At 43.9% G+C, this 22,783-nt stretch overlaps 1 protein-coding gene across 1 annotated transcript in view; it reads right to left on the reverse strand.

Annotated features, from left to right (window-relative positions):
* Positions 1-435: 435 nt before the first annotated feature.
* cntnap2b (contactin associated protein 2b) overlaps positions 436-22,783 on the reverse strand; it is a 45,129-nt gene continuing 22,781 nt past the window's right edge. Inside the window, exons 16-25 of the mRNA XM_085439919.1 lie at positions 21,745-21,872; positions 21,449-21,619; positions 19,955-20,173; positions 15,725-15,961; positions 15,389-15,622; positions 14,932-15,065; positions 10,094-10,187; positions 7,239-7,466; positions 6,819-6,893; positions 436-2,573 (exon numbers count right to left, since the gene is read on the reverse strand). Of these exons, the coding sequence (XP_085296045.1) occupies positions 2,374-2,573; positions 6,819-6,893; positions 7,239-7,466; positions 10,094-10,187; positions 14,932-15,065; positions 15,389-15,622; positions 15,725-15,961; positions 19,955-20,173; positions 21,449-21,619; positions 21,745-21,872 (1,720 nt within the window). The 3' untranslated portion in view covers positions 436-2,373. The remainder of the gene's footprint in view (positions 2,574-6,818; positions 6,894-7,238; positions 7,467-10,093; positions 10,188-14,931; positions 15,066-15,388; positions 15,623-15,724; positions 15,962-19,954; positions 20,174-21,448; positions 21,620-21,744; positions 21,873-22,783) is intronic.

Here is a 22,783-nt window from a genome sequence, read left to right on the forward strand (position 1 = left end):
ATCTCGCTGTGATGTAGGATTTAGTTTGATACAGTAGGTGTGTCTGCTAGGAGGCAGGGGGGTAGCACTAGCAGCTGCTGGCATTCACGCTCCAACCTTCCAGTTAGTAGACGACCTTCTCTACATCCTGAGCTACGGCTTTGGAGTGAGGGACACACGATCCATACTACAATATGTTTATCTTACAGTGACCTGATGCAATTAAAATTGCAATTATGTATCCATGTAACTATTTTCACAAGTATTCAATTTCATTCAGTTTTTTTATAGTGCTAAAGCACAAGAGTCATTTCCAGGGCCTTTATAGAGTCATCGTCATCGTGATGAAAGTGCGTTTCCTAAAAACTGAAATATCACTGAGGTATGAGTCATACTTGTATTTCACAGGCTGCTCCAGGAGCCGTTAGTTTCAAGCACAAAGAATGAGAAATCAGCTATAAATGATAATCATTTATACACAGAACAATGAAGAAAAAGCCATGTGATGCTACAGTGGTTCATCAACAGAAACGTGTCATCAGTGACAAATGGCATGCCAATACATCTCAATGCAGTCAAACGAATACAAATGCAGTACAATCAAATGTCAAGTGTAAGCCGTTAGCGTGTGACGGACAAACATTCCTTTGTAGAAACATATTTCCAGATACAAGAAACAAAAACACTCTTATCACCAGCTTGAATCCGGTCAGCGTAGCTGCTCTACAGGAAGGAGCAGCTCTCAGCATGATCGGACCCGTTATTGTAGTTTCAGGGACACCGAGGAGAAAACAACACCTCTGAAAGACTGTGCTAAATGAAAACAAGGATTTCTCTGAGTGTGGAAAATGTCCTGCTGCCAAAATATGACCAGCTGCTTGTTTGATGATGAGTATCTGCGTCATGTCACATTCATCTACAGAGATGGTGTTTAAATGTGTTTCACCTTGGAGTCGAATGAAACCGACTCTGCAGCCTAGTTCAGTCACAGCAAGTCTCCACGAGGCGTTTGTTCTCAGCTGCTGTTCACCTGAACTTGTGTGAGCGTGAGGAAACCGTTCTGCTGTCAGCCCACTCTGTCTTATATTACAGGGAGGGCTCGTTGATATAATAACACTGTGCAAAATTGAATATTATCCAAGATAAGAGTTCTTTCCTGATCCATAAGCCCAGTGCAGTGTTATGAGGCTGCTGCTTTTTCCTACTTTTGTCTTTATTTGACCTCAGATTCAATGTGGACACGTCGCAGATCTGCCACCAGCTTTGTGTCAAACATATTACCTTCAGCATGTGAAGGTAGTGACGGGGGTGCTGTTAGAGGCACAGTTTAGTCTGGATTGTGGAGTTTGCGGCACTCAGCAGCTGACAGTGAAAACATCTGCCAGCTCTGGGAGCTGTTGGAAGGAATTTGGTTCACTTTAGGGAAGTTAGAGTATTTGTTTGCTACAGTGCTGTGCTTTACTCGTCCCTCACCAGCCTTGGTAGTGGAATCACTAACTTAATGCTGCCTCACTGTGGATTTGAAGGTAAAGTTTAATAAAGTTATTTGTTCTGTTTTTGTAGTCTGGCCCTGGACAAACGGCAGCTTAAGACAAGCTGAGTGTGTTTCCTGAACTCACGGAAAAAAGTATCAAGAAGTCTTTGAAAGACACATTCAGATGCAGAAATCAAAAGAAGTTCTGAGTTCAGATGATGCAAACAATGTCATGGCTACATCTCCTTTACAGACAAGCAAGCCAGCTATGCATGCACGTGCGTGTGTCGCGCACACACACACACAACATAGTTTTTAGTCTGAGAACCAAAATTAAACTACCAACATACAGAATAAATCATTTTATAAAAATAAGGCAAATTATAACGTATCACACTTAATATACAAAAACACTCTAGAATTGTTTACTGTCGCTATATGCACAAAGGCTTATTGGGACTAATTCATAATTATTTTAATTCATGCCAAAGTTCTTAAAGTCAAAGTACCAGAAGTAAAGCACAAACACATGAAATAAAAACACAAAGAAAATTAAGAATAAATAATATCAACATTTGAAAAAATATAATATCAATAAATAAATACATTACATACTGAAATCAAAGTCAGAGCGATATATATAAAAATATAAGATAAAAGCAAATGAACATACTGACTGATCCAAGGCCTGAAACTTTATGGCACCGTACACTGAAGGCCGTCCTTCCATCATATGAATCACTCCACACTGTCGCTGCCAGGCACTTCTGCGCCCTGTGCTTTAATACCCAAGCTAAAATACCAATGGTTTCCTCTGTCTCTAAAGTCCTCAGCTCCTTCAGGGTTAGTAGGTCGTCACCTCCAGCTACTCCCTAAGCTTGCAAAACTACATCCTAACGTGTGTCCGTATCGACGAGGGTTCAGATGAACCACTCTTTCTTGCTCTCATCAATGGTTTCGGTGAAGGCCGGATCGTTGACAATGATCGCTGCGTCGGCACAGTCTGCTGACTCGGCTCCCTTTGCCTCGTTAGTGTGGTAGGAGCCTTTGTGACGAAACATGTGACGGATCACGAACACCATGATGCACAGGACGCTGAAGATCACCATGGAGATGATTCCTGGAAGAAAGCATGAGCAACGCAGTGAGCACTTTCTCTAACACAGTGAACTTCAAGTATATTTGATGCAGCATTTGAAGAACGGACTGAAGACAGCATTGTTGAGCATGTTGAGCTAGTCATTTTTAATGGCATGCTAACATTGCCAGAAATGACTAAACTGGTAAGCAATGATCATTTTGGAAAATGGCTCACTGAGGACCAGTCGCGGTTCCAGGAACCAGAGATGGAATTAAGGTTAAGAGATCCATTGACTTCCACTTATCCTTCTCAGGGTTGTGGAGGGGGGTTGCCCTATGGTTCATACCATAGGGCAAGATGCGGGGGACACCCTGGACAGGTCGCCAATCTGTCTCCGGGCTAACACGCAGAGACATACAACCATTCACGCTCACATTTACCTACAGGCGATTTAGAATCGCCATAACTGGTGAATATTTTGCAGCTCTGTTTCCTGCTTATTACAGAAAACTACCACAGCTGTTTCCTGATGATAATCACTTTTTAAATTAGCTTCAATAGCTTAATAATGTGTTATTAAATGGAAACAGGCAGCTCTCTTTCCTGCTTATTACACAGATGCTACCACGGGTAACAGTGGTAATAACTTAGAAGTTACCACATTATTACAATCCTCTTCCTTCCTCGTTACCCTACTATTACCACTTTATTACTGAGCTGTATTTCCATATTATTACCCCAGTTTTTGGGCTCTTATTAGCCTATAACATATATTTCAGAGTAATAGTTCTCAGCTTTAACCACTGTTACTACCGTTATATTACTTGGCTATTTAGTGGCTATTACTTTGGTAATTGCATAGTAATAACTTAGACACATTATACTCGTTTCCCCCTTGTTACCCTACTATTACCACTTTATTACAGAGACAGTGTAGAAAGTGCTACCCTTTATTCTTAATTCTTAATCAAAGACATATAAAAATAAAATGAAACTGAATTGAATAGATAAAATCAAAGATAAGTCTAATTAATACGTTGAAATACAGAATATTGAAGTATATATATGAGAAATACAGTTTGAGTAATGGAGATTTTTCTAATGTCTAAATTATGTGTAGACACGATGAAGTGTTTGTGTGGCTGCAGGAAAGTGGAAAGATAAGAAATGTGACTCTGGATAAGAGAAAAGTATGTTGTAAACAGAATCATAGCTGATATGATAGTTAATCAAGCTTAATACTGATGGGAATCAGGTATAAGTTCAACCACTACAATGAGTATGAAAACATTATAATGATTCAGGCGTCTCACTGAGTGTAGAGGCGGCCTGTGAGGCTGTGTGATCACATGTATGTAAGCAGGATGGGGAGTGAGGGCGATACTAAGGAACCACTAATCGAAAGTAATGTCTGACTTTGATATTATGGAGTCATCTTCATGTTCTGAAAAGAAGATTTCACATCTCACCAAAACTGTCCATGTTTGGTTCAACCACAGAACTTTCTGACTTCCCCATAAAAATGAGACATCCTGGCCCTTACACAGCTAAAGGGATTCTGCTAAGACACTGCTGGGAAAGCCGCCGGCCTCGCTATGACGAATGGTTAATGGTTAAAATAGCATCGTACAAAAAAGTGACTTGTGGCCTATTAGACAAACTGTATTTGGTCTCCTTTTAGTAGCTGGCTCTCTGCCACCTGAGGTGCAGAGGTGTGTAATGGGGGGAGTGGGAGGTGAGTGTAAAACAGAGTATGATAAAACTTATTTCTCTTGTTTTGTTTATGTCTAAAGTTTAATAAAAAAAGTTGAAAACAAGAATGTCTGACTTTGAAATGCATGACTTCATAAAAGGAATCGTATGTTGTCGTTGACCAACACAGATTGATAAAAAAAGTATCCCTGTGTTTTTGAATTAAAAAGAGATTATGTAGAAATGCACAGTCACGTTTGAATGAGCTAATGATCCATCTAATTAACGTAAAAGTGCACAGATGCCAGATGTCATCTCAGAAGATGTAACATCAAGCAAGAAAGGCGGGAGAAAGGTCACCGAGGTGTAAACGTTGTGTTCTGAAGAGTTTCCCTTTGATTAGCAGTTCACACGATTTGAACTGAGAGTTACACCAGAGACCAGAGGGATCAACCGCAGCTCAAACTGTGAACTTACAAACTGGGTTGATGTCTTTTGGCTTTTGCTCTGCTCATTTTTGCCATGTTAGATTATAAAGAGGATTTGAATTCTCACTGTTTCCTACAGAGAATATGTGGATCACCTCATGCAGTGAAAACAATGACTTGGATGTTTCTAACCTCTTTCCTCTCAAACATCAGAACAACGCCAACATTAGCTCAGAGCAAGATATAATTTTATTATTATACACGACCAGTCAGAGGTTTGGACAAACCTTCTCATTTAGTGTTTTTCCTTTATTTTTACTACATGTATCTACAGTATTATGTAGAAAGAAAAAGAAAAAAAGGAAAAATAGCTCTAAATATGTTTTATATTTTAGACTCCTCAAAGTAGCCACCCTTTGGTGCAAACACTCGGCCTTCTCTCAGTGAGCTCCATGATGTAGTCTCACCTCACAGGTGAGCCTGTCAATTCAGTTTTATTCATATAGCGCCAAATCACAACAACAGTCGCCTCAAGGCACTTTATATTGTACAGTAGATCGTACAATAATAGATACAGAGAAAAACCCAACAATCATATGACCCCCTATGAACAAGCACTTTGGCGACAGTGGGAAGGAAAAACTCCCTTTTAACAGGAAGAAACCTGTAAAAAAACTTGGCAGAACCAAGCTCAGCGTCAGTCTGTCAGGGTTCGTTTGTGGAATTTCGTGCTTTCTTAGTGGGGTTGGGACCATCAGTTGTGTGCAACCCACTGGACGCCACGGCTGCGCTTTAAAGATATCTTTAAAAGAGACATGAAACTGTGCAGCATAAACTCCACCACATGGGAAATCAGCGCAACTCTACTCAGTCACTCACATCAATGCCTGAAAGATGTTTCCACAGCGGTGTGGACGCTACACCATTGCGCATAAGTGCAAACTACATTCAGGACCCGTTCAGGGATACAAGAAAATCCATCCCTGGCCACCACCTCTCACCGAGGGCAATAGCAGCCTGGAACAGAGTCTAGCCTCTCTCTAGGAGATTGGTTCCAGAGCCCAAATGTTGCATTGAGGTGAGCCCCACCATATAAAAGACTCCTTTCCCTACCAGAGAGGTGACCTTCCGTGTCCTGATAGCCAGCCTTGGTAGCCGGGGATTGGACCCCTGTCTGCTTCCCAACACACATTGCACCCGGACCTAATGGTGCCTCCTGTGGGTGGTGGGCCTACAGCAGGGCAGGCCCATGTCGCTGCTTCAAGCTGTGCCCGGCCAGGTCCCATGGGCTAAGGCCCAGCTCCCAGACACGCTCCCTCCAGCTCCATCCTCAGGCCTGGCTCCAGGGTGGGGTCCCAGCAATCCTATTCCAGACAGGGTACACTCGTCCGTTGGTCTTCTTTTATCCATAGCAGTCGACTGAATTGCTCTTCGTCTGGCCTCTCACACAGGGCCAATTTGCCTTGGGAGACCCTACCAGGGAGCAACAAAGCCCCCAACAACACAGGCCCTGGGATCACTGGGACACACAAACCCCTCCACCACGGTAAGGCAGCGTTTCATGGAAGGACTTTTACTTCTCTCATTCCAAATTAATATTCCTGGTATCAAATATCACACACATATCGGGTGCAAAATAAGACACTTTTTCATGAAATTTAGTGTAATGCACAGTAAACTCAGGTGTGTGTTTCACATTGTGCTGGAACAGACAAGTTGCACTTATCAGTGCTGACTGATTCTAATGTGTTGCAACGGTTAACAATCTGTATTAATAAATTAGATGGTGATTATTTGCAGATGGCAGTCGCTTTGAGTCACAATGAGACAGGTTAGGTTCCACCAGGTGACCTCTGGGCAACCTTCAACTTGTCCCAGACAGCATAAAAATTCAATGTGACCGAAAAACTGAAAAATACCAGCGGCTCTGGGCGTTCCCCCTCAGCCTCCTGAGGCAGTTTTCAGAAAAGTTGACCTGTGACCTCGACCTTGAAGACAACATCACTGAGATTCAAACTGCTCAGAGATTTTTAATAGATACACCTATGGTATCAGTTTTAAAATCATACATCACCTCGTTTTATGTACATCAATCTGTGCATTTTCCAATTATATCGACAAAAACAGCAGCTCAGAATCCTGGTATACTTAAAACTAAACATACCTCCTATGACAGCCGAGTTGCGATCCACACCATCACCACTGAACTTGTCCTCATTGAGGTTGAAAACAGCTCCAGCTGTGAACAAAGCAAACATCTGTTATCTATCTGAATCCTGAGAAACTTTAGAATTTTACAGTGGCATGCCCCTATGTATGCTGAAACCCTATGTCAGGGGTGTCCAACGCCAGGCATCAGGGCCGGTGTCCTGCAGGTTTTAGATCTCACCCTGGGTCAACACACCTGAATCACATGATTAGTTCATTACCAGGCCTCTGGAGAACTTCAAGACATGTTGAGGAGGTCGTTTAGCCATTTAAATCAGCTGTGATGGATCAAGGACACATCTAAAACCTGCAGGACACCGGCCCCCGAGGCCTGGAGTTGGACACCCCTTTCCTATGTTCTATGTGTTTCTACCACCTTCTATGTGCCAGGGGTCTCTGGCTGAAGCCATGGGGGAGATGGTCAGGGGGGAGGCTCCACAGTTTGAAGGAACCAGTATCCCATGGGTGCTGACAGGTGCTGCTATGCTGGAGCGCAGGGCAGCTTTCAGCGGTGCTACACTGTTAAACTGAACTCTTGACAGGCAGCCCATGAAACCCGGTGTGTTGTAGCGCTCGATCAGGATGGGGTCAATCTGGCCTGTTTCTAAAAGAAAGAGAAAGCAGCTTTAATAGTTTTTTTCTGGAAGCAATGCAAGTAAGCAAAATTTATTTATATAGCACTTTTTAAGACAAGAAGCTATAACAAAGTGCTTCACATGGGAATATAAAAGCATATCAAACAAAACAACATATTACACACAAACATCACCCAAACGTGTTTTAAGCTGTTTTTTAAAAGAAGCCACAGAGTCGATGGAGCGTAGCGGGGGAGGTAAACAGTTCCACAGTACTGGAGGTAGGGTTTGAAAAGCGCAATCCCGCTTTGTTTTTAAATGTCTCCGTGGAATAGTCAGGAGACCACTATCATTGGAGTTGGAGAGTAGGGTTGAAGAAGCTCAGTGATACAGGCGGGGGCCTCGCCCAATGCAACTACGACTGAAACTCTTTTTTGGGCCTAAAAGCATGTTAGTCTTTAAAATATTCACTGTGAATAAATATTTAAATATTTTAAATAACAAAAATAATATAATAGCAATATTTTAAATGTGTTTATTGTTCACAATCCAATAAACTTACCTTTTAAGGTTAGGTTTTTAAAGTTAAACCCTCTGACTTCTAGGCCACCCTTACATCATCAGAGCCCTGTACTACTAAGTGAGATTGTCCTTTTTTTGATATACAGGGTGGACCATTTATATGGATACACCGTAATAACATGGGAATGGTTGGTGATATTAAAGTCCTGTTTGTGGCACATTAGTATATGTGAGGGGGCAAACTCCTCAAGATGATCGGTGACCATGGTGGCCATTTACAAGTCGGCCATCTTGGATACAACTTTTGTTTCTTCAATAGGAAGAGGGCCATGTGACACATCAGACTTATTGGTAATGTCACAAGAAAAAAATGGTGTGCTTGGTTTCAACGTAACTTTATTCTTTCATGAGTTATTTACAAGTTTCTCTTTGTTCACAGCCATTGACATGTCGAAGAGGTTAACACGTGAGGAGCGGATGGAAATCGTGTTGATATCCGGTGAACGCAGTAACCGGGTCATTGCAGCAGATTTCAATGCAAGACACCCTACGAGACCACCCATCTCCCATGCTACAGTCAGCAAACTGCTTGCTAAGTTTCGTGAAACTGGTTCAGTGTTGGATTTGCCAAAATGTGGATGCAAGAAAACTGTCACTAATGAAGAAACATCAGTGGCTGTCCTAGCTTCATTCAGCAAGAGCCCACAGCGTAGCACTCGCCGCATGTCACTGGCATTAGTCGAACATCCCTTCGGCGGATATTAGCTACTCACAAATGGCACCCTTACAAACTCCAGCTACTGCAGCATCTCAACGAGGATGACCCAGATCGGCCACAGAATTTGCAGAATGGGCAAAACAAAAATTGGAACAGGACCCTCAGTTCACGCAGAAGATTTTGTTCAGTGAGGCAAACTTTTATGTGAATGGTGAAGTTAACAAACAAAACCACCGCTATTGGTCTGACACTAACCCACATTGGATGGATCCCTCCAAGACTGTTGGACCAACAAAAGTGATGGTTTGGTGTGGTATATGGGGTACAACGACAGTGGGTCCATTCTTCATCAATGGAAACCTCAAGGCCACTGGATATTTGAAATTGCTACATGATGATGTGTTTCCTCTTTATGCACTGAAGCTGGCACGTTCCCTGAGTTTTTCCAGCAAGATGGTGCACCACCACATTATGGGTGCAGGTCCGAGCATTCCTAGATGAACAGTTTCCTGGAAAGTGGATTGGTCGTCGTGGGCCAGTTGAATGGCCCCCAAGGTCTCCCGATCTGCCCCCTTAGACTTTTATCTTTGGGGTCATCTGAAGGCAACTGTCTATGGTGTGAAGATACGAGATGTGCAGCACCTGAAACTACGGATACTGGATGCCTGTGCTGGCATTTCTCCTGCGGTGTTGCTATCAGTGTGTGAAGAGTGGGAGAAGAGGGTTGCATTGACAATCCAACACAATGGGCAGCACATTGAACATGTTTTACAAGTGGTCAGAAACTTGTAAATAACTCATGAAAGAATAAAGTTACGTTGAAACCAAGCACACCATTTTTTTCTTGTGACATTACCAATAAGTTTGATGTGTCACATGGCCCTCTTCCTACTGAAAAAACAAAAGTTGTATCCAAGATGGCCGACTTCTAAATGGCCACCATGGTCACCGCCCATCTTGAGGAGTTTGCCCCCTCACATATACTAATGTGCCACAAACAGGACTTTAATATCACCAACCATTCCCATGTTATTACGGTGTATCCACATAAATGGCCCACCCTGTAGTGTTGCTCTAATGATATTAGAAACAGTAAAAGCTAAATGCCATTTCTACTTTTTACTTCATTTTTATTTTATTTTTTTCAACACAAAACATATTTGGATTCTAAGAAGTAGAAGCTCATCATTTCAGGTAGGAAAAAAGGCACACAAAAAAGTTAATAAGTGACTGGTACAAGAATAAATAGGACAATATTCAGATCATAGAACATCACTCAGCATCCCTTCATGGAGTCAGTCATGCAAAAACAGGAGCCATATAAACACACACACACACACACACACACACACACACACACACACACACACACACACACACACACACACACACACACACACAAATCTCTAGACTCACCAAAGACTTTGCCAAGAAAGATACTTTTGACCAAAGTGAACTGGGTGTCAGAGGCCTCAGGCAGCGTATATGTGGACACTGGATAATGGTCCAGCTGGATAATGTGGACAGAGAAAAGCAACAGTCAAGTTTAACTGATAAACTGAATCTTCTTTAAACTTTGGCAAGTTTTAAGACTCCTGTCCTTGATTTGGTGAAAAGAAGTTTGTTTAAGCTAAAAACTAGTTTTTTAATATAATTTGATGTACTTGATGTACTTTTTATAAAGAACGCCCTAAATGGGCGTTCTTAAAGTCAGCAAAGAGGCACAGAAAAGAAGATCAGACACCAGCGAGGGAGGATAAGAAGGACAGACGCAACAACATTGTCATCCCCTATGTAGCCGGTGTATCAGAGAAACTCAGGAGAGTTTTCTCCAAGCATGACATCCCAGTGTATTTCAGACCCAGCAACACGCTCAGACAGAAACTGGTTCACCCGAAAGACAAAACGCCAAAACACAGACTTAACAATGTGGTGTATGCTGTACAGTACAGCGAGGAATGCCCAGACCTCTACATTGGAGAGACCAAACAGCCACTTCACAAGCGCATGGCACAACACAGAAGAGCCACCTCCACAGGACAAGACTCAGCAGTCCATCTGCATCTTAAGGTCAAAGGTCACTCTTTCGAGGATGCCAATGTTCACATTTTGGACAGAGAGGACAGATGGTTTGAAAGAGGAGTGAAAGAAGCATCTATGTCCACTGTGAGCGACCATCTTTGAACAGAGGCGGGGCTTACGACACCAACTCTCTGCCATCTATAATCCAGTTTTGAGATCCCTTCCCAGACGCCTTAACGCCCACTCACATCCTGGACCATCTGACCTCAGGAATTCGCATGATAAGGTGGGGCCAGGTTTCACAATGAACCCACCCGAAACTCTGGCTGATTGGGACCCACGCCCAGTTTCCCACCTTGACTCAGGCGATTAGAGGATCATCAAGGGTCCTTTTGTCCCTCTGTGGGGGGACACTCCCACTAGGTTTATATCTGGGACTCTCCACCATTTGACCTTAGAACTGAAGAAGCTTCTCGGATGAGAGGTGAAACGTCTTCAAGCAACTTAAAGAAGTCCAGACGCTTTTCTTTGCAAGCTCCTTAGACTACAATGACCTGGATGACTGAGAACCTTCACAGACATACTTTTTATAATAGAATTATTCTTTCAGCAGATGTAATTTACAATTGCAACTAATTACAATTTGCAATTCAGGTGAACTCAGGGTTTAAATACATTTTTCTACTCTGACTATCAATATATCAAACTAGCACCTTTAGCAGCTTATCTCAAAGTAGTGACTTTAAGAAATATATACACTACCAGTCAAGGGTTTGGACACACATTCCTATTTAATGGTTTTCCTTAATTTTACTACTTTCTTTTTTATTATCATGATAATAATAATAATAATTATGATAAGATATAAGAGTTGGAAGAAAATAATACAAGTGTGATTGTGAGTAGTGAGAGTGAAGTGAGCGTGACGTGTTAATGTATTCAGTCCAGGATTAATGTAATTTAGGAGACAATTATAACAATAATGATAATAATAGTTAAAGCAACATTAACTCAGTATTATCACCATCAATCATAATAATGACGATAATAATAGCCATAAGTATGACCAATGACCAGCTATGAACAATAACAGTCATGACCATGACAACAGTAACATCGTTATAAGAAGAATATAATAGCTCACAGCGGTATTCTGCTAAAATAAGCTGGAGGGATGATTCAGAGGCTTTGCCTGCAGGGTAGGAAAGGTCTTTTTCTCTTTCCTTTCATACGCCCCCCTCCTTTTTGGTAAATGGACTAGTTCGTATATAGCTCTTTTCTAAACACTCAAAGTGCTTTACTTAACTTGGTTCATTCACCCACTCACACCAGTGTTGAAGTCTTGAGAATGACTGGTAATAATACGACTGGTATGGAGCAGAATTCGAACCACCAGCCCTCTGTTTATTGGACAATCTGCTCTACATCCCAAGCCACTGGCACCCACTGCTCTCTTCCTTTTTGGAGTTAGGACCATAGAGCTCTGGGCTGCCCCCAGACCTGATTGGAGGGAACCCTGTGTATGGCCCCCTTTAGATTAGCCCCCAGAGCCAAAGGAGAAAGCCTGTTTATAAGTGGATCGGTGATCAGGTTAAACGGTTTTGCGTTTTTGTTTTTTGTTTGTGTACAAGGGGGAATCAAAGGTGGTTAGAGGTGATTAGGATGTGAAATGGGAGACGAGGAGAGAGGGAAAAAAATAATTAAGATATATCAGGCAGTAGCATACATTATTTTAGTGATGATAATGGACCAGTTTTTATTGAACTCAGCTGATTTCTGTTTGAGAGCAGGTGACTTTTTTTCTTAGGATATATAATCTAATAAAAGGTTCTTTCCCTGTGAAATGGACGGATGGACGGACGGATGGATGGACGGACGGATGGATGGATGGATGGACAGATGGATGGACGGATGGATGGACGGACAGATGGATGGATGATTCTTTTGAACCAATTTAAGCAAGGGGGTGAAATTCATGCTGAACAGGATTTGGTCAGCTTGGAGGAAACATTAATATTTAATATTTAAGATCTGCCCGGTCCTCCTCATCCATACAGAGTGGCAAAATAGTGGATTTCGACCAGGTTATAGAGAAGCTGAGACTTCTGAAAGCAAATCTATAACCCAAATGTTTGCTGCAAAGAGTGGGGATCCTGAAGGAGCAATAAAACATCTACATAAAGAAGAATTTTGTTGTATATTAGACATTGAAATACCTTTAATATTGCCATTTTGTCTTATAGTAGCAGCTAGACATATTTGCCTGGCACCAGTGTGAAGAGTAACGCTTTGTGTAATTAACCCATTGGTGGTGACTGTGGCCACTGGCGATGTGTAAAACGCTCTTATCCAACTGATAAATGATTCTCCAAATCCAAATTTCTTAAATATTGCAAACAGAAATTTCCAGCTTACTTTGTCAAATGCTGCATTGAGTGATACGATTAGTGCCAGTGTTTCTTTTTTGATACTGTGAAAGCTGCGTTAACTTGAACATAAGCCATACTAAATATGTCTTATATTTTAGATTCCTGTAAGTAGCCACCCAGCTGCAAACCCTCAGCCTTCTCTCAGCTTCATGATGTCGTCACCTGAGATGGTTTCACCTCACAGGTGAGCCTGTCAGGGTTCATTGGTGGAGTTTCTTGCCTTCTTAATGGGGTTGGGACCATCAGTCGTGTTGTGCAGCAGTCAGGTTGGTGCACAGCTGACAGCCATGTTTGACAGCTGTTAGAGTTCATATTATGGCAACAACCAATGAGCTAAGTAAAGAGAAACAACAGCCCATCATTACTGTAAGAACTGAAGGTCAGTCAGTCCAGAAAACTGCTAAAACTTTGAATGTGTCCCCAAGTGCAGTCAGAAAAACCATCAAGACTACGATGAAACTGTCTGACATGAGGACGCCCCAGGAAAGGAAGACCAGGAGTCCCTCTGCTGCTGAGGATACAATCATCCGAGTCACCAGCCTCAGAAATCACAAGTTAACAGCAGCTCAGATTAGAGCCCAGATAGATGCCACACAGAGCTCCAGTAGCAGACACATCTCTACATGTTCAGAGCAGACTGTGGGAATCAGGCCTTTATGGTCAAATAGCTGCTGAGAAACCACGACTAAGGAAAAGCAACAAGCAGAGATTTGTTTGGGCCAAGAAACACAAGATGAGTCCAAATTGGAGAACTTTGGTTCCACCCGCCGTGTCTTTGTGAACGATGGTCTCTACATGCACGGTTCCCACCATGAAGCATGGAGTTGATGGTTTGCTGGTGTGGGGGGCTTTACTGGTGACACTGTTGGGGATTTATTCAAAACTGAAGGCACACTGACCCAGCATGGCTACCACAGCATCCTGCAGCAACATGCCATCCCATCATGTATTGTTCAACAGGACAATGACCCCAAACACACCTGCAGGCTGTGTGAGGGCTGTTTGACCAAGAAGGAGAGTGATGGAGTGCTGCACCAGATGGTCTGGCCTCCACAGTCACCTGACATAAACCCAGTGGAGATGGTTTGGGATGAGATGGAGCGCAGAGTGAAGGCAAAGGACCAACAAGTGCTCAGCACCTCTGAACTCCTTCAAGACTGTTGGAAACTATTTGAGGTGACATGAAGCTCATGGAGAGAACGCCAAGAGTGAGCAAAGCAGGAATCAAAGCAAAGGGCGGCTGTTAGGAAGGATCTAACATATAAAACATGTTTTGAGTTGTTTCACACTTTTGTTTACTACATAATTGCATGTGTTCATTCATAGTTTTGATGCCTTCACTGAGAATCTAAAATGTAAAAAGTCATGAAAATAAAGAAAAACCGTTAAATGAGAAGCTGTGTCCAAACGTTTGATAGTGGTTAGTGTATATTTTCTAATACTAAGTTTTGAAGCAGCGTGTATCGCCAGCTAAAGAAAAATTCCTAGTTTCTGTTATTTCTATTTACACATGGAAAAAAATTTGTGAAAGCGACAAAGAACTTACACATACATATCTCAGTAACACAGGGGTAACAGCATGTAAATAATTATTCTATATAATAAGTCTTTGTTATAAATTGTGTCTTTGATGACATTCCAGCAAAAAGTGCTGCATTAAATCACTCCTAATACAAACTTAATACTCACTATTAAATATTTGCTACAGCTTCAAACTAAAAGAATTTTCAGCTGAAGACTTTTATTATTAACTTGACTGCATTTTGCAATTCATCGCGTATTGTAGTGGCAGGATTCACTAACCTGTAGCCGTATCTCCCTTAAGTTCCTAGTTATGTTGACAGAATGTGGCTGACCGTTGGCCATGTTACGATGGTCAACATCTATGGTATACGGTTCTGTGAGTCTTCCAAGGCTGTAGCGGATCTGGAGAGTGCCTGAAAACACAAAGAAATACGTACATTTCTTACAGTTCATAAATGGTAAAGGGACTGGTTCTTACATAGTGCTTTTCTACTCTGAGCATTCAAAGTGTTTTCTACAACTTGCCTCATTCATCCATTCACACAAGCACTTTTTTTCAATTGTTCTTCTACAAAGGTGCTTGCTATCTAACATTTACACCGACACTCCGATGCATCAGAGTGCCACTTGGGCTGAGTATCTCTCCCAAGTATATTTGGCATGGAGACCACCCTAGATAAAGTTTACAAAGATGAGAACACATTAAATGTATCAGATACGACACTAATAAGCCTACCATTGTGTCTGAGAACCACAGCCAAGTAGTCCTGAGTTCTGGAACTGATGTAGACAAGAATGCTGGGAGCACTGTAGGTGCTGAAGCTGAACACAAGCTCCTCCTTAGTCAGGTTGGCCTCACTTGAAACACCAACACCTGACAGACTCTTCACGTCCCTCAATGCAAAAGGTCCCCCCTCTGGCAGCAAGTCGTAACGCACCAATGTCCCCGTCTCAAAGTAGCCGCCTACATCTAAGGTATAATTAAAGAATAAAGAACATTAAAACATAGCGGAAATTCTTATTGATTATTAAATCTGAACCCATCTAATCTCAAACAGGGTGTTGGTCATACCATCAGTGCAGAAGGGTCCATCGTAAGCAGTAAGGGAACAGTCACAGGAGTAACCATTGTAATGCTCTACACACTTTCCTCCATTTCTGCAGTGCATCCTGTAGCTGTTGCAGTGGCCCTGGCAGCCTGGATTCACACCTGGAGTCCCTTTTGCCCATTCCTCCAGGTCAAAGGTCACACCATTAATCTTCAGAGCTCGCATGCAGCCCAGAAAACCCCTTTGACCACTTGAAGCACCTGGTATAGATGTAAGGCAGAATAATCCAGAACAGCATTAAGAACACCTTCAAATAACGAGTAATTCAATGTGATATGCAGATTAGCACATTACTGTTGAATGAGTTTCTTGTTTTTCGTGTGCTCCAGTCTGCAGTGGCTTCCAGCTAACGGTACAGAAATCAGAAAATAATGACATCTCATGCCCCACTTAGACTGGAGGTGCCAGGGATCGAACCTAGACAACCTACTCTACCTCCTGAGCTACAGCCACCCCAATTGAAGTCAGCAGCGAAGTCAGCACACTATACACAGTGCAGGTAGAGCACCACTTTTCCTTTCTGAGTGGCCTGACAGTTTGCCAGAATCTCTTCAAGGCAGTTTGGAAGTTTTTTTCCATTGTCTTTCCTCCCACACCCGAGTTTTTGCTTCAGCCACTGCCGTCACCACATTCCACTTGGCCTGTTAGTACCTATTGGCTGCCTCCAAAGTCCCACAGGCTAACCAAGCCCGATAGGACTCCATCTAAAGCCTGGTGGTTCCCTTCACCCCTAGTGTCCACCTCTGGTGTTCAGGGTATACCATCACAACAGGTACCAACAACCTTGTAGCTGCAGCTCAGTGCAGCAGTTTCAGCAATGCAGGTCCATTTAGACTCAGTGTCTCGTGTCTCAGAATGCTGTAGATCAGGGGTGTCCAACTCCAGGCCTCGAGGGCCGGTGTCCTGCTGGAGGGCCTGGGTCAGCACACCTGAATCAAATGATTACTTCATTACCAGGCCTCTGGAGAACTTCAAGACATGTTGCGGAGATAATTTAGCCATTTAAATCAGCTGTGTTGGTTCAAGGACATATCTAAAACCTGCAGGACACCGGCCCTTGAGACCTGGAGCTGGACACCTGTGTTGTAGATGCTCTGCTGGAGGTGGGAGCTGAAGATCTTGTGGCGTCTGCCAGGCATTCCCAGCGCACCCTCGCTATACATTTAGGTCTAGCATCCTCTCCCATCACCTGATCCAACTCACCACCCTAATATTAGCATTAGAGTAGGGTAATTAGTATAATTGATGAATAAAGTATTCTGATTCTGATTCTGATAAGTACATAAGCATAATTCTGGTGATTTGATTATTATTTTGTCCATCCATCCATCCATCCATCCATCTTCATCCGCTTTATCCGAGGCTGGGTCACGGGGGCAGCAGCCTAAGCAGAGAGGCCCAGACCTCCCTCGCCCCAGCCACCTCCTGCAGCTAATCCGGGGGAACACCAAGGTGTTGGGACATGCCCAGAACACCTCACCCAGGAGGCGCCCAGGAGGCATCTTTGTCAGATGCCCGAACCACCTCAGCTGGCTGATTTCAATGTGGAGCAGCAGCTGCTCTACTCTGAGCCCCTCCCGGATGGCCAAACTTCTCACCCTATCTCTAAGGGAGAGGCCAGCCACCCTTCGGAGGAAGCTCATTTCTGCCGCTTGTATCCGCGATCTCGTTCTTTCGGTCACTACCCACAGCTCGTGGCCATAAGTGAGGGTAGGGACGTAGATCGACCGGTAAATTGAGAGCTTCGCTTTTACACTCAGCTCCCTCTTCACCACGACGGACCGGTGCAGCGTCCGAATCACTGCAGCCGCTGCCCCAAACTGTCTGTCGATCTCCGGCTCCCTTCTCCCATCACTCGCGAACAAGACCCCGAGATACTTGAACTCCTCCGCTTGGGGCAGGAACTCATCCCCGACCCAGAGTGGGCACTCCACCCTTTTCCGGCTGAGAACCATGGCCTCAGATTTGGAGGTGCTGATCCTCATTCCCGCTGCTTCACACTCGGCTGCGAACCGTTCCAGTGCGAGCTGGAGGCCCTCACCCGATGAAGCCAACAGAACCACATCATCTGCAAAAAGCAGAGATGAGATTCTGAGGCCACCAAAGTGAAATCCCTCCGCCATTTGGCTGCGCCTAGAAATTCTGTCCATAAAAATTATGAACAGAACCGGTGACAAAGGGCAGCCCTGGCAGAGCCCATCACCCACCGGGAACGAGTCCGACTTATTGCCGGCAATGCGAACCATGCTCTTGCAACGGTTGTATAGGGATCGAATGGCCCGTAGCAATGGGCCAGACACCCCATACTCCCGCAACACCTCCCACAGGACACCCCGAGGGACACGGTCGAATGCTTTCTCCAAGTCCACAAAACACATGTAGACTGGTTGGACAAACTCCCATGCACCCTCAAGTATCCTTGAGAGGATAAAGAGCTGGTCCAGTGTTCCGCGACCAGGACGAAAACCGCATTGTTCCTCCTGTATCCGAGGTTCGACTAGCGGACGAACTCTCCTTTCCAGCACCCTGGCATAGACTTTCCCAAGGAAGGCAGAGGAGTCTGATTCTTCAGCCTGGTGGCTCCCTTCACCTCTGGTGTCCACCATTTGGTTCGGGGATTACCACCACGGCAGGCACCAACCACCTTGCAGCCGCAGCTCAATGCAGCAGCTTCGGCAATGGAGACGCTGAACACGGTCCATTTGGACTCAATGTCCCCAGTCTCCCTCGGAATGCTGTTGAAGCTCTGCTGGAGGTGTGCGTTGAAGATCTCGCGGACTGGGGCCTCTGCTAGACGTTCCCAGCACACCCTCACTACGCGTTTAGGTGCACCAGGTCTGTCCAGCGTCCTCCCCCGCCACCTGATCCAACTCACCACCAGGTGGTGATCAATTGACAGCTCAGCCCCTCTCTTTACCCGAGTGTCCAGAACATATGGTCGCAGGTCTGGTGATACAATTACAAAATCGATCATCGACCTGCGGCCTAGCGCGTCCTGGTGCCACGTGCACTTATGGACACTCTTATGTTCGAACAAGGTGTTCGTTATGGCCAAACTGTGATTTGCACAGAAGTCCAATAACAAAACACCGCTCGGGTTCAGATCAGGGAGGCAGTTCCTCCCAATCACGCCCCTCCAGGTCTCGCTGCCGTTACCCACGTGAGCATTGAAGTCTCCCAGCAGGACAACAGAGCACCTTCCAGCACCCCCCCCCCAGGGACTCTAAGAAGGCTGGGTACTCTGAACTGCCACTCGGCGCATAAGCGCAGATGACAGTCAGAGCCTGTTCCCCGACCCTAAGGCACAGGGAACAAACCCTCTCATCCACCGGGAAAAACCCCAACATACCGGCAGCAAGCCGAGGGGATATTAGAATACCCACCCCAGCCCACCGCCTCTCACCAGGGGCAACTCCAGACTGAGACAGAGTCCAACCCCTCTCCAGGAGGCTGGTTTCAGAGCCCAAGCCATGCGTAGAGGTGAGCCCGACTATATCTAGCCGGTACCTCTCAACCTCACGCACTAACTCAGGCTCGTTCCCCACCAGAGCGGTGATAATAATAATAATGGATTGGATTTATATAGCGCTTTTCAAAGCACCCAAAGCGCTTTACAATGCCACTATTCATTCACTCTCACATTCACTCACTGGTGGAGGCAAGCTACGGTTGTAGCCACAGCTGCCCTGGGGCAGACTGACAGAAGCGAGGCTGCCATATCGCGCCATCGGCCCCTCTGGCCAACACCAGTAGGCGGTAGGGTAAAGTGTCTTGCCCAAGGACACAACGACCAGGACAGAGAGCCCGGGGATCGAACCGGCGACCTTCCGGTTACAGATACGCTTCCCAACCCCCTGAGCCACGGTGCTATCGGGCACGGTCGCCCCATGCCCGATAGCACCTTCTCACCCTTTGGGAAATTTGTCGTCAAAGTCAGGACCATTAACATTTTTTTTATATTTGGATGATCTGCAGCCATTAATAAATTCAGACAAAAACTTAAAAGATTTTTTATAGTTCAGACTCTGATGATCACAACATAACATTTTAAAACATAAAAAAAAAAAGACCAAATATACTGAATGAAGCACACATGCTTGTTCATTGCGGTTCGAAGACATATATGAAGAAGAGTAACATACTCCTCATGAGTCCAAATGGGACCATAAACATATGTGGCACACAAGTCTTACCAACATAGAGATCACTGTAGAGCTCTGGTTTTGCATGGCCCTGTAAGGTGGTGGGCCTGACCATTCTGTGCTGTCCATTAAGTTGCAGCACTGCCTCCTTGATGTTTTTTTCAGCCTCCACACGATGCCACTGGTCATTATTTAACGGCACTGGTGAGCGGACACTGAGCTCCATCTTCTCAGTGCCAATGCCAAAAGAGAATAAAACCACTGAGTCGGCTGTGGAGTCAAACATGTCAAACATTGGAAATAGTTAAAATTTTCATCTCCTAGAGACAGATAGTAATAAACACTGATGATTAAGTTATCTCTGTTTACAGGCTACATACCACAGGCTTTTAAATCCTTATTCAAAAAGCTCTTACTTGATCCAAATGTTTTAGCTAAATATAGACCCACTTTCCTTTCATTTCAAAATGTTTTGAAAGAGACGTCACCAAACACTGACCCATTTGCATTTGCAAAGGAACGGTTTATTTAATGGTTTACTTAAAGTGCATCGTAGCACAGGAGCAGCACTAGTGAAGGTTATGAATTATCTACTTATGGGTTCTAATAGCAGACTCCTCTCCATGGTTGTCCTGACAGACCTCAGTGCACAATGTTTTACTACAGAGATTAGAACTCACCACTGTGCTGGTTTGAATCATATCTATCTGATAGACTCCAATTTATCCATATAAACGGGAGTCTTCTTCACACACTTCTCCCTTAAGGCCAAAACAGAGAGAATGAGGAGGAGCTTCTTCCCCCAGGCTATTCGGGCCCTGAACCAGGTGTAGGACTGGACTCTCCCAAACACGTCACCACACGCACCACCACACATTTCCTATAATCCTATAATTCCTATAATTTATAATCCTTATCTTTATAATCTCTTCTGCTATTTGCACATTCTTTACTGTAAATTCCTAAGTTAATTTGTAAATTTTTGTAGTAAATTGTAAATATTGTAAAACTTTTCTTCTGTCATTTAATGGTCGGGCATTGTACAGCTACAAGCATTTCACCCCCATGTCATACTGTGTATGGTTGTGTGTGTGTGACAAATAAAATTTGAATTTGAATTTGAATTTAAAAGTTATGAATGGAGTTCCACAGGGCTCCATGCTGGGACCAATATTTTTTACATTATACATGTTTCACTTAAGGAATATTATTATAAAACAACAGATATTTTAAAACGACGTTTTCAGTGGGAGAAACGTGTCGTCACTCATCAGCTGACTTCTTCAGTCTCAGCTGATCAATGAACTGACCTCACAGCCCATTGTTCATTCAGTCAGCTGGTTTCAGTCATTATGCAAATGCAGTGTTTATCAGCTGAGACTGAAGAAGTCAGCTGATGAGTCACGACACATTTCTCCCACTGAAAACGTCCAGATGAACAGAATCAACCTTTGGGGATTATATCTTTAAAAAGGACCTAATATCTCAACTGCACATGTGCAAAGGTCTCAACAGTATTACAGTAGTACACACACACTGACCCACCTCTGAGCTCAATGTGAAGGAAGCTGGTGCTTCCCAGGATTTCTAGAAAGACTCCATGAGTAGAGGACGTCTTAAAGTAGAAAGAGATGTCAGTGCTGGTTTCATCTCTCAAAGAAGGATAGTGGAGGTAAGAGGCGGGGCTTGTAAAGGAGGCCGCATTCCGGAAGTTTGCTATAGAAAATAACCACAAGATATAAAATATATTTGTCTATGAAACAACATGAAATACGTGTGTGTGTGTGTGTGTGTGTGTGTGTGTGTGTGTGTGTGTGTGTGTGTGTGTGTGTGAGACTCACAGTCCCCTCGGCATCTGAGTGGCCCTATGGTTAGTTTGGCCTCAGATCCAGCTCTGCTTGTATCACCAACCACAACCTGACTGACTGGCAAGTGGTCTTTGTAGACCAACAGGCCTGAGTCCTCCTTCCTACATACACGGACACACACAGAAAGAAGACATGACAGTCAGCTCAGGATTATGTCAGCTAAAAATATTTCCTTTACTTTAGATTTGATTTTTTAAATCAATTTTGTCTAATTTGTGTTATTACATCATTCACATATACATTTAAGAAAGTACTGAAGGGCTGATCAGGGTTTGGCACAAGCTTTCATTCAAACACTGAGTGAGGATTATGAGGATTATAATCTATAGCAGGGGTCAGCAACCCTGTGGCACGCGAAGGGTTAACTGATGGTACGACCATAGCTGGGCTGGCCATGTGATTTTTCGTTTTTATGGGCCGATGGTTTTCTGTTGTTTTTTTGCTTGTTGTTTTGGGGGTTTTGTAACGTTATAAACAAGGAAAGGTGGTGAATTGGCCAGATGCTGGAAGATGTGTAAAAATAACTCAGTTATTTAGAGCTTCCACAGAGGCAGCAGGTGGATGAGGGAAGGGGAGGCAGGAGGAGGAGAGACCCGAGGTGGCCACCGGTCCGAGTGTTAGGTGAACTGAGCTTCAGGTAAGAAGTTATGACCTGCAGTCTATCTGGGTCAGATATAAACCAAGTTTAGGTGGAGTTTATTTTCGTTGTGCTGACTTTTTACAGTCAGTTACAATAACTCGTGCTGCGTGCTAGCTAGCATGACGGAGTTTCTATACAGCTGGGTGGGTGCTATGATGTTACTGATAGTGAACTTTTTTTTATTCATAAGGTTAGTTAGTAGAGTTGCCGACCGTCCCGTAAAAAACTGAATCGTCTCGTATTCAGAGAAAATATTACGCGTTTCATGTTGAGGTGAAAAAGAACAGTTTGTCCCGGACTTCAGCTACAATGAAAAAGACACCAAGCTGGAGTTACTCTGTGTTTACGCTGCACAGCTGCCTCTTCTTCTCC

The sequence above is a fragment of the Copadichromis virginalis genome, linkage group LG18 (genome assembly GCF_057382275.1).
Source record: "Copadichromis virginalis isolate Kocher_CV1m ecotype Utaka linkage group LG18, C_Virginalis_male_GT1.1, whole genome shotgun sequence".
Lineage (NCBI taxonomy): Eukaryota > Metazoa > Chordata > Actinopteri > Cichliformes > Cichlidae > Copadichromis > Copadichromis virginalis.